The sequence below is a fragment of the Miniopterus natalensis genome, chromosome 15, assembly GCF_054644295.1.
Source record: "Miniopterus natalensis isolate mMinNat1 chromosome 15, mMinNat1.hap1, whole genome shotgun sequence".
NCBI classification, from domain to species: Eukaryota; Metazoa; Chordata; class Mammalia; order Chiroptera; family Miniopteridae; genus Miniopterus; species Miniopterus natalensis.
This window is the reverse complement of record NC_142095.1, coordinates 32,499,371-32,511,968: the sequence shown is the minus strand read 5'-3', so window position 1 is coordinate 32,511,968 and position 12,598 is coordinate 32,499,371. Positions and strand designations below refer to the sequence as shown.

The 12,598-nt window shown below is 51.9% G+C and overlaps 1 protein-coding gene across 16 annotated transcripts in view; it reads right to left on the bottom strand.

Moving 5' to 3' along the window:
• ATP2B2 (ATPase plasma membrane Ca2+ transporting 2) overlaps positions 1–12,598 on the bottom strand; it is a 119,629-nt gene that overhangs the window by 53,525 nt on the left and 53,506 nt on the right. For 10 of the 16 annotated variants that reach the window (XM_087824636.1, XM_087824637.1, XM_087824640.1 and 7 more), the window contains 3 exons: positions 6,032–6,073; positions 5,060–5,218; positions 2,106–2,320 (listed from right to left, as the gene is read on the bottom strand). In XM_087824636.1, coding sequence (XP_087680762.1) covers positions 2,106–2,320; positions 5,060–5,218; positions 6,032–6,073 — 416 coding nt within the window. Of the gene's footprint in view, positions 1–2,105; positions 2,321–5,059; positions 5,219–6,031; positions 6,074–10,999; positions 11,060–12,223; positions 12,257–12,598 lie in introns of all 16 variants that reach the window. The other 6 variants (XM_087824639.1, XM_087824641.1, XM_087824650.1 and 3 more) reach the window with 2 other exon arrangements.

The window sequence follows — 12,598 nt, the reverse complement described above, 5'->3', positions numbered from 1 at the left end:
GATTTTTTTTCTACAGCAAATACACATTGTAACTTGCATGACAGAAATCATGAATTTCTTTTAAATACAGACACATAAAAAATGAAAAGAAAACAAATCAGCCATAATGCCACCACTCAGAATGATACAGCTCGCACACCAACAGCCTTTCTTTTTTCTTTTAATCCTCACTGGAGGATATTTTTCCCCACTGATTTTTTAGAGAGAGTGGAAGGGAGAAGGTGAGACAGAGAGAGAAACATCAATGTGAGAGAGGCACCTCAATTGTTTGCCTTCCGCAAGTGCCCCAAACCAGGCTGGGGATCGAGCCTGCAACTGAGGTGCGTGCCCTTGGCTGGAATCAAACCCGAGATCCTTCAGTCCACGGGCGACGCTCTAACCACTGAGCAAAACAGGCCAGGGCTCACTAGTAATTTTTATATTGATTACACGTTGGCTTGATAATAATTTGGACACATGGTGTTAAATAAATTGTTATTAAAATTAATTTTGCCTGTTTCTTTTTACTTTTCCTTTTTAACGTGGTCACTAGGAAATTTAAAATTACACCTGCGGCTCACATCAGATCTCTATTAGACAGAGCTGATCTAAGTGCTCATCTCTTCCCTTTTGATGGTGGTCTCCAAGGGGTAAGTCCAGGCTCAGAGAGGGGAGAGTGTGCCTCTCCTGGGTTGGGGTGCTGTACTAAGTTTATCAAGTGACTGTATAAGTAACATTATCTGAGACATCTAAAGGCACCAGGTGCCAGAGATACAAAGTGCAGAAAGTGTGGAGGCCTGAAAATGTCTGTACATAATTCCCCCAAACCAACTCTGTATGACATTGAAGGAGACCCCACCCCCTTCCCCCGGAGCGCAGCTGGAGGGCTGTGAGGTCCTGACTCATGGCTGTGCGAGAGTCTCCACCTCCAGGACCCCGGCCCTCGAGCATGGTGTTGCGACCTGTTTGGGCTCTGGTTTGTGGGATGGAGTTTCTTTGAGAGCCCTAAAACAAGGAGACGATAAGGGCCGTATCCTTTACACAGAGCTGCCACTTTCTGGCACCTGCCAGAGATCTCTTTTCTGTATGAAATTACATCGGCAAGCCCAGCCCAAATTCCAGCTTGGAAACTGACGCTAGCCATGCCCTCCGGAGGCTCTGCCAACGTCTCAGAGCGAATGCCTTATTTATAAACACGCTCAGGCCTCCACCCACGCAGGGACATCCTGGCATCAGGGCCCTGGGAAACAGGAGTGCAGCCCTCCCTCCGAAGTGTGAAAACCACAGGGCCAAGGAAAGAGAATGAGCCCAGGGTGTGAGGACCTGGGGGTGAGCCAGGCTTGAAGTGCCCTCAGGAGGGCTGGTTGCACAGTGCCCATGGGGATACCAGCCCGCTCAATTCAGCGTTCAGGCTTTGAAGAAGGCCACAGGCCTGGGAGCAGGGGTAGGTGGGACTCCGCCATCAGGGCAGCATTTCAGAAGGCCCGCAGTTGGCGTGCAAGGGCCCACCTGCCCTTCACTGAACTTCTTTTAGAACCTTATATTTTCAGCCCAACTCCTGAGAGGAGGGGGCGTTCATAAAGTCAGGCATATTTTTTGTTTTAGGCTTATTTCTTTCAAATTTTAGGAAGCAATCTCTGAGATTAGCAGTTGCATTAAGTACTACGGCTATGGTAGGGCCTGTGCCTGTGCTGGCCAGACTGACGTGATGGATTTGGGCCTGCACGGTAATGTCTGCATTTTATTTTTTGTTTAAAGTTGGGTTGATTGTCAATGTTTAAAAATAAGGAGAGTTTATATTGAGTCCAGATTTCTGGCTTCTCTTAAAAAAAAAGTAAAGATCTGGCAATACTGGGCCTGTACTCCCACAAAGTGACACTTGGCTGGGCTGAATAACGGTTGTCTCTTTAGCCAGGATGTGGCTCTCGTTTGCCACAGGCGCCTGAACGCATGTGAGTTTTGGGTTCCTGCTTACATCCTCTCTCTGAGCTACCCAAGTGTCCATTCCTTTCTTCTTAGCTCTTCTCTCAACCCCAGTAAAGGCCCCAGGCCACACCACAGACCCCCAGCTGGGGGCAGCCAGTCTCAGCGGCATCAGCTGGCTGGTCCTGCCCTTCACTGCTCACCTTCACAGAGTAGGCCAGCGAGATGGTGACGGCCAGAGGGAGCCCCTCGGGCACGGCGACCACCAGCACCGTCACACCAATGATGAAGAACTTGACAAAGTACTGCACGTAGACAGGTGTGCACTCGGGTAGCCATGGCTTCTTGTTGACCACAAAGGTGTCCACGGTGAAGTACAGCACCAGGATGATCACCGTGATGGCCGACATCACCAGGCCTGCGACAGGGGGTGGGGGAGAACTGCTCAGGGGCTCTCCTGGGAGTCGGGGGCCCTGGGAAGTGAGATGTGGACCTAACCCTTGGCCAAAAGGGCTCTAGGGTCAGGCCAACCCTAGCTCACATCCCAGCTCTGCCACTTACTTGCTTTGTGGCCTGGGGCAAGTCCTTGATCCTCACAGAGCCTCAGTTGCTCCTCTGTACAATGGGGGTGCATATTTATTTCACATGGTTTTGTAGGGATCAAATGCGATCACTGAATGTAAAGTGCCTAGGACAGTGCCTGACACACAGTAGGTGCTCAAGAAATGTGTGCCGAGTGACCACGTGAATAAATAAGAACTGCTTGCGTGGTGCTCTCACACAACAGTGGTGTGCAGCTGGTGCCACTGATTTACTCATTCACTCAGGCACTGGGGACACGGCAGTAAAGAGGACAGGGTCCCTGCCCTCGGGAAGCTGAGATCCTAGAGGTGAAGGCAGACAAGAAACAAACGCAAACAGGATAATTCAGATATGAACAATGCTGTGAAGAAGACTCCAGATGACGTGCTAGATTGTGACACAAGCTGAAGATAAAAAAAAACAGCCTAAATGCCCACTGACAGAGGAATGGATAAAGGAAATGTGGTGTAACATACAACGGAGTATTATTCAGCCGTAAAAAGGAGGAAAGTCTGCCATTTGTGACAACACGGATGGACCTGGAGGACGTTTTGCAGAGTGAAACAGGTAGATAGAGAAGGACCTGTATGAGGAATCTAAAACAGGCCAACTCACAGAAGCAGACTAGAAGGATGGTTGCCGGGGCTGCGGGGAGAGGGGAGGCGGCTGTTGTTTTCCAGTGGGTATAAAGTTTCAGTTACGCAAGATGAACAAGTTCTAGAGCTCTGCCGTACAACAGGGTGCTCACAGTTAACAATACGGTATTGTACACTTCAGAACTCGTTAAGAGGCTAGATCCGTTAAGTGTTTTTATATAAAAACCAAAAACTACAAAAGACCACAAAGAAATTTTTGGAGATGGTGGATATATTTAGTGCCCTGGTTGTGGTGATGGTCTCACAGGTGTATGCATATGTCCAAACTCATCAAGATGTACATGTTAAATGTGTGTGCTTTTTATGTAAATAAATTATATCTCAATATTAAAAGAAAAAAAGTGACATGGGCAGGTAGGGAGAGGCTATTTAAGCTAGGGTGGCCAGGGAAGACTTCCTGGAGGAGGTGATGTATGAGCAGACAGATGAACAATGAGAAGGAGCAGCCAGGTGGTGACCTGGCTGAAGAGAGCTCCTGGCAGAGGAAATAGCTGGGGGCACTTTTTCAGATGAGAAAACTGAGGGGACATGACTCGCCCAAGGCCACAGGCCAGGGAGGCACTGTAGAGCTAGCAAATGCAAGCAGCTACCTTCTGGGACCCCTTGCGATCCCTCTTGCCAGTTTCTGTGCCCATCCCCATGTGCCATAGGTGTTGAGCCAGTGCCTCTGCCAGAGAAGGATTGCTCTTGGGCGATTGCAGTCTCCTTGTCAGGAAGTGCCTGGGAGTGCACTCCACCCCAACTGGATGGCTAATATCCAATGGCTGATTTGAGGGTCCCCCCCCCGCCCTCTTGCTGCAAGGTGGAACAGACCTTGCAGAGGTCCTCTGCTCCAGAGCTCCCCATGGAGCAGGTGGAGACTGGGATTTTCCCTGAAACTTCAGCTGTATCTGGCTTCTTCCCTGTCCCTATGCGTCCCTTGCCTTTTACAGGTCTCCCCTGTGAGCACCCCCTCCCCAAATCGCAAGCCCACCCATCCTCAGCTCTGCTTTCAGGGGATTCAGCCCAAGAGAGAAGCAGAGGTGAGATGTGAATCCAGAAGCGCTTGACTCTGAACTCCATTCGTCGTGACAGGGCCAAGGAGGGGAAGGGAGGTGAGCAGGAACTTTGAAAGCCACAGGGTTGTTCTTGCTTCACTCCCTGTCCCCCGGTGTCGTGTTTCCTGGGAGTCTTCTCCATGGCGGGCACGGAGGAAATCCCCGAGCCCATTGTCCCCCCATCCTCCAGCTGTGGAACCTCAGAGCCTGCTCTATCCCTGTCTGACAGTCGCCGGGGCGGGAGGCCAAGCTCCCGGCAGCCGGGAGCTGTCACCAGGACCCCGAGTTTAAATATAGACAGCCAAGCCTATAATTTGCCTCCTTTCTCCACACTGCGGTGCCTATAATTAGAGCCGGGAGACAGCCATGGAGGAGCGAGCAGCCAGGTGGGGAGGCCTTGGTGTTTGCCACGTCCTTACCCAGGAGGGAAGGCCAAGGCTGCGTCAGATGTGCAGGGCTCACCTTGCAGCTGGGCTTGGCTTCCTGGGCCAGAAGGATGTCACCAGCCTTCACCTGCAGCTAACTCAATTGGGAAGCCCAGCTTGTTGTTGGGGATCCTGGCACTGCTCTCAGCCTCTTCAATCTTTCCCATGCACTGCAGCTGGGGTGCTCATTATAGAGTCCAAATGTATCCCTGCCCTCCCCTGCTCAAACTTCTTCCATGGCTCCCACTATCCTCAGGATAAAGCCTGCACTGCAAACTCCAGGCCCTGCAGGATCTGGCTCCTCTCCAGTCACCACACCCGCCAAGTGCTAAGCACTCTGTGCATAATCTCCTTTAATCCTCCTAGCAACCAGTGAAGTAGGGACCACTGGGTATCCCAATTTCACAGACCAGGAGATGGGAACTCAGAGCTAGGGGAAGCTCCCCTGCACACTCACCCGCCTTGCCGATCTGCACAGCCAGCTTGGTGAGCTTGCCCTGGAGCACCGACTTCTCCTTCTTGTGCATGTTGGCTTTCTTCTTGTCGTCAGCGTCGCCGCCCTCAGCACTCTTGAGGGGCTGCATCTCCATGGCGGCTGCCCCATCCTGCTGTTTGGCTGCAAGTGGCAGAGCACGCATGTATACACACAGACACACACACAGACACACAGACATGCGCACACACAGGTCAGCCTGCAGGGTGGGGATGCTGGCCCCCACCCTGCCTGCCTGGGGGAGTGTGGTGAGGCACCCACATCCCTGCCTGGGCCCCCGCATGGCCGGCACAGAAGCCCTGTGATGGGGGGTCTGCCTCTTCCAGCCAGAGACATTGGAACCAAGGCCACTGGCTGCCTGAGACCTGGAATCCAGGACACATAAGGGAGTGTGACATGGCTCCACCCTGGATTCCCAGCAGAAGTGGGCTGGAGTCTCCTCTGGGACTTCTCCGAATGGCCCGTTGGCTTTTCCCACATTCAAACAAGACACATGGCTTGGGCTTTACCTATTGGTCCTTAGACCATTTGCTGGGATATTAAGTTATCCCTAGACAGTAGGGACAAAAAAAAGTGGGCTTAAAAGGTAAAAGAGAATGTCCCCATCCATGGGCCAAGCCCCCTCCTCATTCGGAGCAGGACTGACTAGTGGGCCTGAGGCCTAACCCTTCTCCCCTAAGGATCTCAAAGAACCAGCTTCAAGTATTCAGCTAAAAGGGCAGCGTAGCTCAAAGGCTGGGGGGAAGCTGGCTTGCAGGTGTCCCATCCTCACCGGATGAAGTCTCCATTTGGCCTGGTACCACGTGAATCATAGCTATACCCCCCAAAGACGTCAGGCACCCATAGTTGCAGCCGCGTCTGCCTCTGGCGTAGCCCTCAGAACCGGTGGGGAGGGGCCGCAGGGACCACAGGACCCGGTTAATACAAAAGGGTTACCTTTGCTCTGGCTGGCGTCCACAGTGCCATCCTGCATTTTACCTACACGACAAAGAATTTTAACAGACAACAGAGAACAGACAACACACATCGGTCATCACGAAGACTCAACAGGGCCACGGACATTCATGTCACAGATGGAGGAAGGGCCAAGCCGACTCTGTCCCTCCACAAAGGGATACTGGGGATGCCCGAGAGACAAGAGCAAACCTGGCCAGCGTGTGGGCTGCAGGGTCTGTCTTGATTCTCTGGGGGTTTGGAGAAAATGTTTCGATGGGAATTATTTTGGCCCTAGGCATCTTACAGATTAAACGACAGCCTTGAAGGGTAAAAGGGACCAGGGTTGGCTTGCAGGGAGCAGAGGAGTGAGAGTTCTCAGGTCCCCAAGGAGTAATCTGATTGGTGCTTTTTGTGGGCTGAGAGGAGGAGAAGGGAAATGAGAGAGAGACAGAAAGAGAGAGAGAGAGGGAGGGAGAGATTGATTCTAGAATGGGACACGGGGAAGTCTGGTTAATGTGTTCCTTAGTTCCTGGCTCCAGGAGAAATAATGCTACTTTCTCCTTTCCTTCTGAAGGGGTGTGAAGCCCCAGCATGGCGAGCCCCACGCCCAGTCCCACTGAGAGTGACCCATGCAAAGGGTGGGCACTCTCAGTGGTGGGCTCTGCAGTACCCCAAGTGTGTCTTGGTGGGATTACCCTGGCTCCCAGGGAGCTGCCAACCTCCTTTCCATTGGCACTTGCGCTCTTTATTCTGAGGCCGACCAGCTCAGGCCACATTAGAAAGGAAAGGTCGGGTGGGTGGGCTCCCACAGGTGCCTCCCACCCCTGGCCCTGCAGACCAGCTCCTGATGTTGCCTAGTGCTAGGGAAAAGGCTGAGTCTGCGGTTCCCCATCCCTTAATCAGGGCTGCCTGGGAGGCCCTCTCCACAGCCAGAGGCTTGTAGGCTGTGTTGGCAGGGTGGGAGAGGCTAGAGACTCCTCATTGGTAGCTGAGACACCTGCCTTCCCCTGTTTGCACTGTGGAGAGGGACACCTTCCCACTGGGCCTGTCCACTGAGCTCACCCAGGACTCTGCATGCAGGCCTCACCACCTCTGGAGGGGTCAGAGGAGGTCAGCCACCCTTAGACATTTGTTGCAAAGGTGATTCCCACAGCTTACATTCCAGAAGAACCCACCATGTGCCAGGCGCATACACAACCTCCATGATGTCATCTAGTCCTCACTGCATCCCTACAAGGGTGCTCCTGCATTTATACCCATTTACAGATGAGAAACTGAGGCTCAGAGAGGGAGATGGCCTGCCCGGGTCTCGGTGGGTAAGTGGAGATGTGGCTCCAAAGTGTGTGCATGTTTCCACCCAGTTGGGGAGAACACAGCCACCTCTCAGCCCCTCTGAGACGAGGGGAGGGGCACTGAGGTGGCACTGGGGAGACTGGGCTCCCGAAGCCCTTGTTTGACACCAGCTAACTTTGTGGCATTACCTCGCCCATCCTCTGCTCCCACCTCTGGAAAATGGGGATGCAATGTTCACCTCCCAGAACACCTAAAAGTTGTCTTAGTAATAACCGCTGGCTCATTCAGCCTTTTGCAGTGTGCAAGAGTCATCTCCTGTCAGTCTTCCCAACACCCTGTAAAGCGGGCGGGAGAGCTTTCCTCACTCATTTTACAGATGAAGAAACTGAGGCCAAGGAAAGTTCAGAGCAGCTCTTATATGGAGCATCCTGATGATCACTCTGTGGCTGCAATATTAATTCCATCAACAGTGTTGTCACCATCACCATACCTGGTTGCGGGGACTCAGGGCCCAGGAAGTGGCTTCCTTGGATCCCAACCCCACTCTCTCTCTCCAAGGAAAGTGCAGTGCTCTTCCCTCTGCCTCTCGCAGCAAAGGCTCAGTGACCCACCTGGGATCAAAGAGAAAGGCCTTCGTTGCTCCATTGTAAAATTCTTTCTACCGCATTAAGAAACAAAATAGAAAAAGGCCATTTAGAGCAAACAGAAATGAACTACAACAATTATTTTTATTTTAAAAAATAATTTTATAAACTGGGCTAAAGGGCACCAGAGGACTCCACTTCAATAGTTGCTTTTAGATGGCACGAAGGGGCCTTTATTTGTATTGCATATTATCAGAGCCCATTAACCAAGCTAGCAATTTCCTCTTTTATTTCCATAGTAACCACGTGGCCAGAAAAATAATCACCAATGCATATGTTTGAGGAAGGTAGTTGTGTTCTAGGGGTGCTCCTGTGCAGATGGCCTGGTTTCTCAGAAGCAAAGGACTTACTGGGGGCTCTCCTCAGCGAAATGGTGCTCTCCTGGCCCTGAACTGTGGCAGGACAGCCAGCTCTGGCACCCTGTGGGACCTGAAGGATGGGCTGTGTTTCAGGAGAGCTGGGATGTAGGACAGGACCCAAAATGGGGAACTGGGGGGGGACTTGAAGATCCCTCTGCATCAGATGCCAGATGCAGCTTTCCCAAATGAGTCTGTTCTCTTCAAGCATTGCCAGGGACTTGGGTGTGAAAAGCATGGCTGTGGAGGATTCATGGAGAGGTGACCTGAATCTCTGGGGAGACAGATAGATCACTAACTAGGAGACCTGGGAAATGTCAGTTGTCTTCCCTGCTTCTCCATTTCTTTCTCAGTGAAATGCAACAATTTTGACCAAGCTTACGAAAAGCACCACAAAGTGTCCTATAAATGTCTGGGGTTAAGAGTGATGTATTATTACATTTATAATCATAAAAGAAATAATAATAATGGCAATCATAAGGCCTTCAGGATGAATGGAACCCAACTATCTTTCAGTTGGGACAGGGTTTGGGGGAGTAAAGACAAGGGAATACTGCCAATGAATTTGTTTTTTATCTCCAAGTCATCCCCATTTGGCTCAGAGGAGTGAAGGAAAAGGGACAGTTAATTCTCTCACTCACCATGCCTCAGTCTAGCGCCTCTCAACCTTTATGCACCCTTTGGAGCCTGGAGAGCTTGTCAGAACAAAGGTTCCCATTCAGTAGGTCTGGGGTGAGGGTCTAAGATTCTACATTTCTAACAAGCTTTTAGGAGATGCCCAGCCTTCTGGTCCTCCAATCACATTTTGAGCAATGGCTTAGAGCACTGTTTCCCAAAGCGTATTATAGGGGCATAACAATCCCACAGATTCAGCCAGAAGTCCTCCAGCCAAATTGGACTGGGAACTCCTGCATAGCTCTGTAACTCTCCAATACACAGCAGCATATTCAAGGCAGTCCTGCCTCCGGGAAGACACCAAGTCTATCCAGAGATTCTTAACATCTTTGATCACAGGATCTTTTTCTGTGGGGGAAGACCTCTTAATATCCTTGTGAAGTTTACAAGACACACTCCATCAGGAAATCCTGGGTCAGGAAGAGGAACACACACTTTAGAGCCAGCCAGGCCTGGGTTCAAATCCCAGCTCTCCTGCTTCCTAGTTCTGTGACCTTTGGGCTAAGGTCTTGATCTCCCTGGCCTCAGTTTCCTCATCTTTAAAGTGGGGATAATAAACTCTGTATCATAGGATTGTCATGAGGATTAAATGAGAAGGCAAGCATAAAATGCTTGCAAAGTGCCTAGGTGGTCGAGAAATGTCAGCTCCCCATCTTTCCTGCAGTTTTTCTTGGGATACTTTGAGTTTTAGGAACCGGCCAGCCCAGATGCAGGCTCATCACCCTGGAGGAGGCAGGATGCCACATCCTGTTTCCTTCTCCCCCAGGCTGAGGGTTTGCCTGCATCGTTTTTCCCTGTCATCCCTCACCACCCCTCCCTGACGCAAGACACCTCCCACACCCCAAGCTGTCTTCCTTTCTCCCCTGTTCCTGAAATAGACCCACACCCAAATTAGTCCTACTTGGCAAGGCGCTGCTAACAGAAGCAGCGTCTTGCCCAGTCCCTGACATCTACGAGGTGCTTCCATCTTTGGTCCCTTTGAATCCAGGTGGCTCAGCCAGAGGTCGGGCAGGATGAGGTGGGACAAGATCTCCCTGTTTTCCAGGAGCAAATGATACAATGGATGAGAAACCCACAGCCCGGTGCCTGGTATGCAGCGGTGCTGGGGCACTGGCTTCATGACTGAGCCCTAACAGCTCTCAGCCGTTCAGGAACAGCCCGAGTGACTATCATGCTACCTAATTTGGGGGCAGGGGACATAATAGAAGCCTCATTGCTCTGAAGATGGGAGAGCATAGAAATAAGACATCTTCTAAAGGCTTGGAGGCAAGTGCACGGAACTCCTCCCGGCCTGCGTCTGAGGAGGTAAGATGCAGGCCAGGTACAGTGGCAGCTCCCTCCCCCTGAGGGGCCAGTCAGAATGCAAAGACCCAGGACAAACGCTCCAGCACAGGCAGCAGCGAGACACCAGTCCACATCCGAGGGACAGACCAGGCCCGAGCCCAAGCGAACCCCCTGCCCATTCGCTCCGTGAAAGAGAAGAGGAAGGAAGGTCTACCGGTGGCTCAGCCATGCTATGAGGTGGGGCCAAGGGACTGAAACTGGGCCTGGGTCCCCCAGCCTCGAGATAATTTTAGAGTCAAGGACTGGAGCCTTCACTGGGGACCCAGATGCCAGCTTCAGCCCAGGTCCTGATCCCAGGCCTTCTTCCCAAAGCAGGGGCCAGGAACGTCCTTAGGAGAGGGCCACATAGGTGGGACATTGCTTCTTGGGGCCAAATCTGAAGCCAAGGTCATGTTCCTCTTCAGGGCTCCACTGAGGGTCAAAGGCCCCACAGGAGCCAGTGCCGTTTTGGTGCCGCAAGAGGGCATGGAGCTGATTCCCTGTGGTGGCTTCTCTCTTAAGCGCCTGCCCTATGGGAGAGGACGACTGTCCCGGAGCTGTCCATGCACATCCAAGATCTGTGCGGTCCAGAATAGGGAGAGGCCAGCCCAAAGTTGGGGGTGGGGGAAAGAGATGCCCATCCACCCGAGACCGAGAGCTTGCCATGGGAGACGTACCATTGACTAGGCTGGTATTTGCACTATCTGCAGCATTTGAACCTGCCGCACCATCGGCCGCTGCGGGGGTGGGAGGGATGGAAAATGCAGTGTGTCACAATGGAGAAAAGCAACAATGCAGAACAGCAACAACAATAAAGACATGAACCAACTTGAGGAAGTAACATGACTATAGTCTTCAAAGAAAATCTCTGGTTGGAGATCAAGAAACTCAAATTTGGGGGTGGGGGGTGAAATGTTCTCATAGAGATGCCAGAGAAGTGAGGGTAAAAAAACTCAGACATGGAGGGTCTTTGAAATAAAACATGGAGGATGATTAGTGTGCTTAGGTGGGATGGCACTGCTCTGTGGGGAGGTGTTGACAGATGCACCCTGTTGCCCTACCAATCAGGCAGGTCCCCATCAGAGAGTGTTCTATGAGGGCAGGGGTTCAGGCTTCCCATCAGGGCCAGAGGGGCCCATGGCACAGATTCAATTCAAAACATTCAACAACTGGTCACTGCGGCGCTGGCCATTCCCAATGGGTATTGCTATGACCACCATCACGTGTACAGGCAGAACATCCGTCGAGGGCAGTGACTTAGCAGGATTCATGCCCCTGACTCAGGCCACCACTCATGGCTACCTCCTTCCTAACCAGCACTCAAAACGCTGCTTTGGCAATCCCGTGTGAGATGCCCCATCATTTAAAAGGAGACATCAAATATGTCACATTCTGTGTATGAGACAGAGAAGGTACTAGAGAGTTTCCCTTAATTTAGAAATTAAAAATGATACAAGATGGTGAAATTCATTCATGTTGTTTTTTCTTAGGGTGGGGGAACAAGTTCTGTGGGCAGGAGAGGGAAGAGACTGCTGGGTGAGGTGGACACGCCATGGGTAAGGGGAAGTCAGCCAGGCTCTGTGGGTATGGGCAGGGAAGCAGGGTTGTGGGGTTGATAGGCCCCTGCATGTATGTGTGTGGGGCAGAGGCCCGTATGGAGACAGTGGTGGTGCCATTGGCATTGGCCTGCAGGACGACGCACTGGAGGAGCAAGTAGGCAGAATGGGGTACTGGCTTGTCCTGTGGGGCTGGCATCACCGAGAGTACAGCTGAGGGTCTGGTGGGGCAGAGCCCCTGCAGTCAAGGAGCCTCCTTGACTGGGTCTAGGGCCCAGGCTCAGTGGTCAAAGGCTACTGCTATTTCTAAAAGCCCCAACTACCCTGAGGGGTGTCTTACTGTACCTGGTAGCTGAAGGCCATCCCCCTTCTTCACACCTGTGTGATGATTTTTGAGACATATTAATGAAGGAGAAGCACACACAGCCTCATTTGTGCGTACACACACACACGCACATGCACACACACGCACACACACACATCCCGGCACTCCCAGGGTCATCCTGAAATGGGGACCCAAGGTTGTCAGGCTTTAAGCAATGTCCCTGATGGAGATGATGGGATGGCAGTGCTGGGGGCCCCAGCCCCAGCTGTGCTGCTCATGGGGATGTGAGGGGTGAGGCTGTCCCCTATCTTCACGGGGATGTCACCTTGACATCTGACCTCTTCCTTCTATACTGATGCCCTCATCTCGTTGGGGTGTAAGTAAATGTTGAGTGA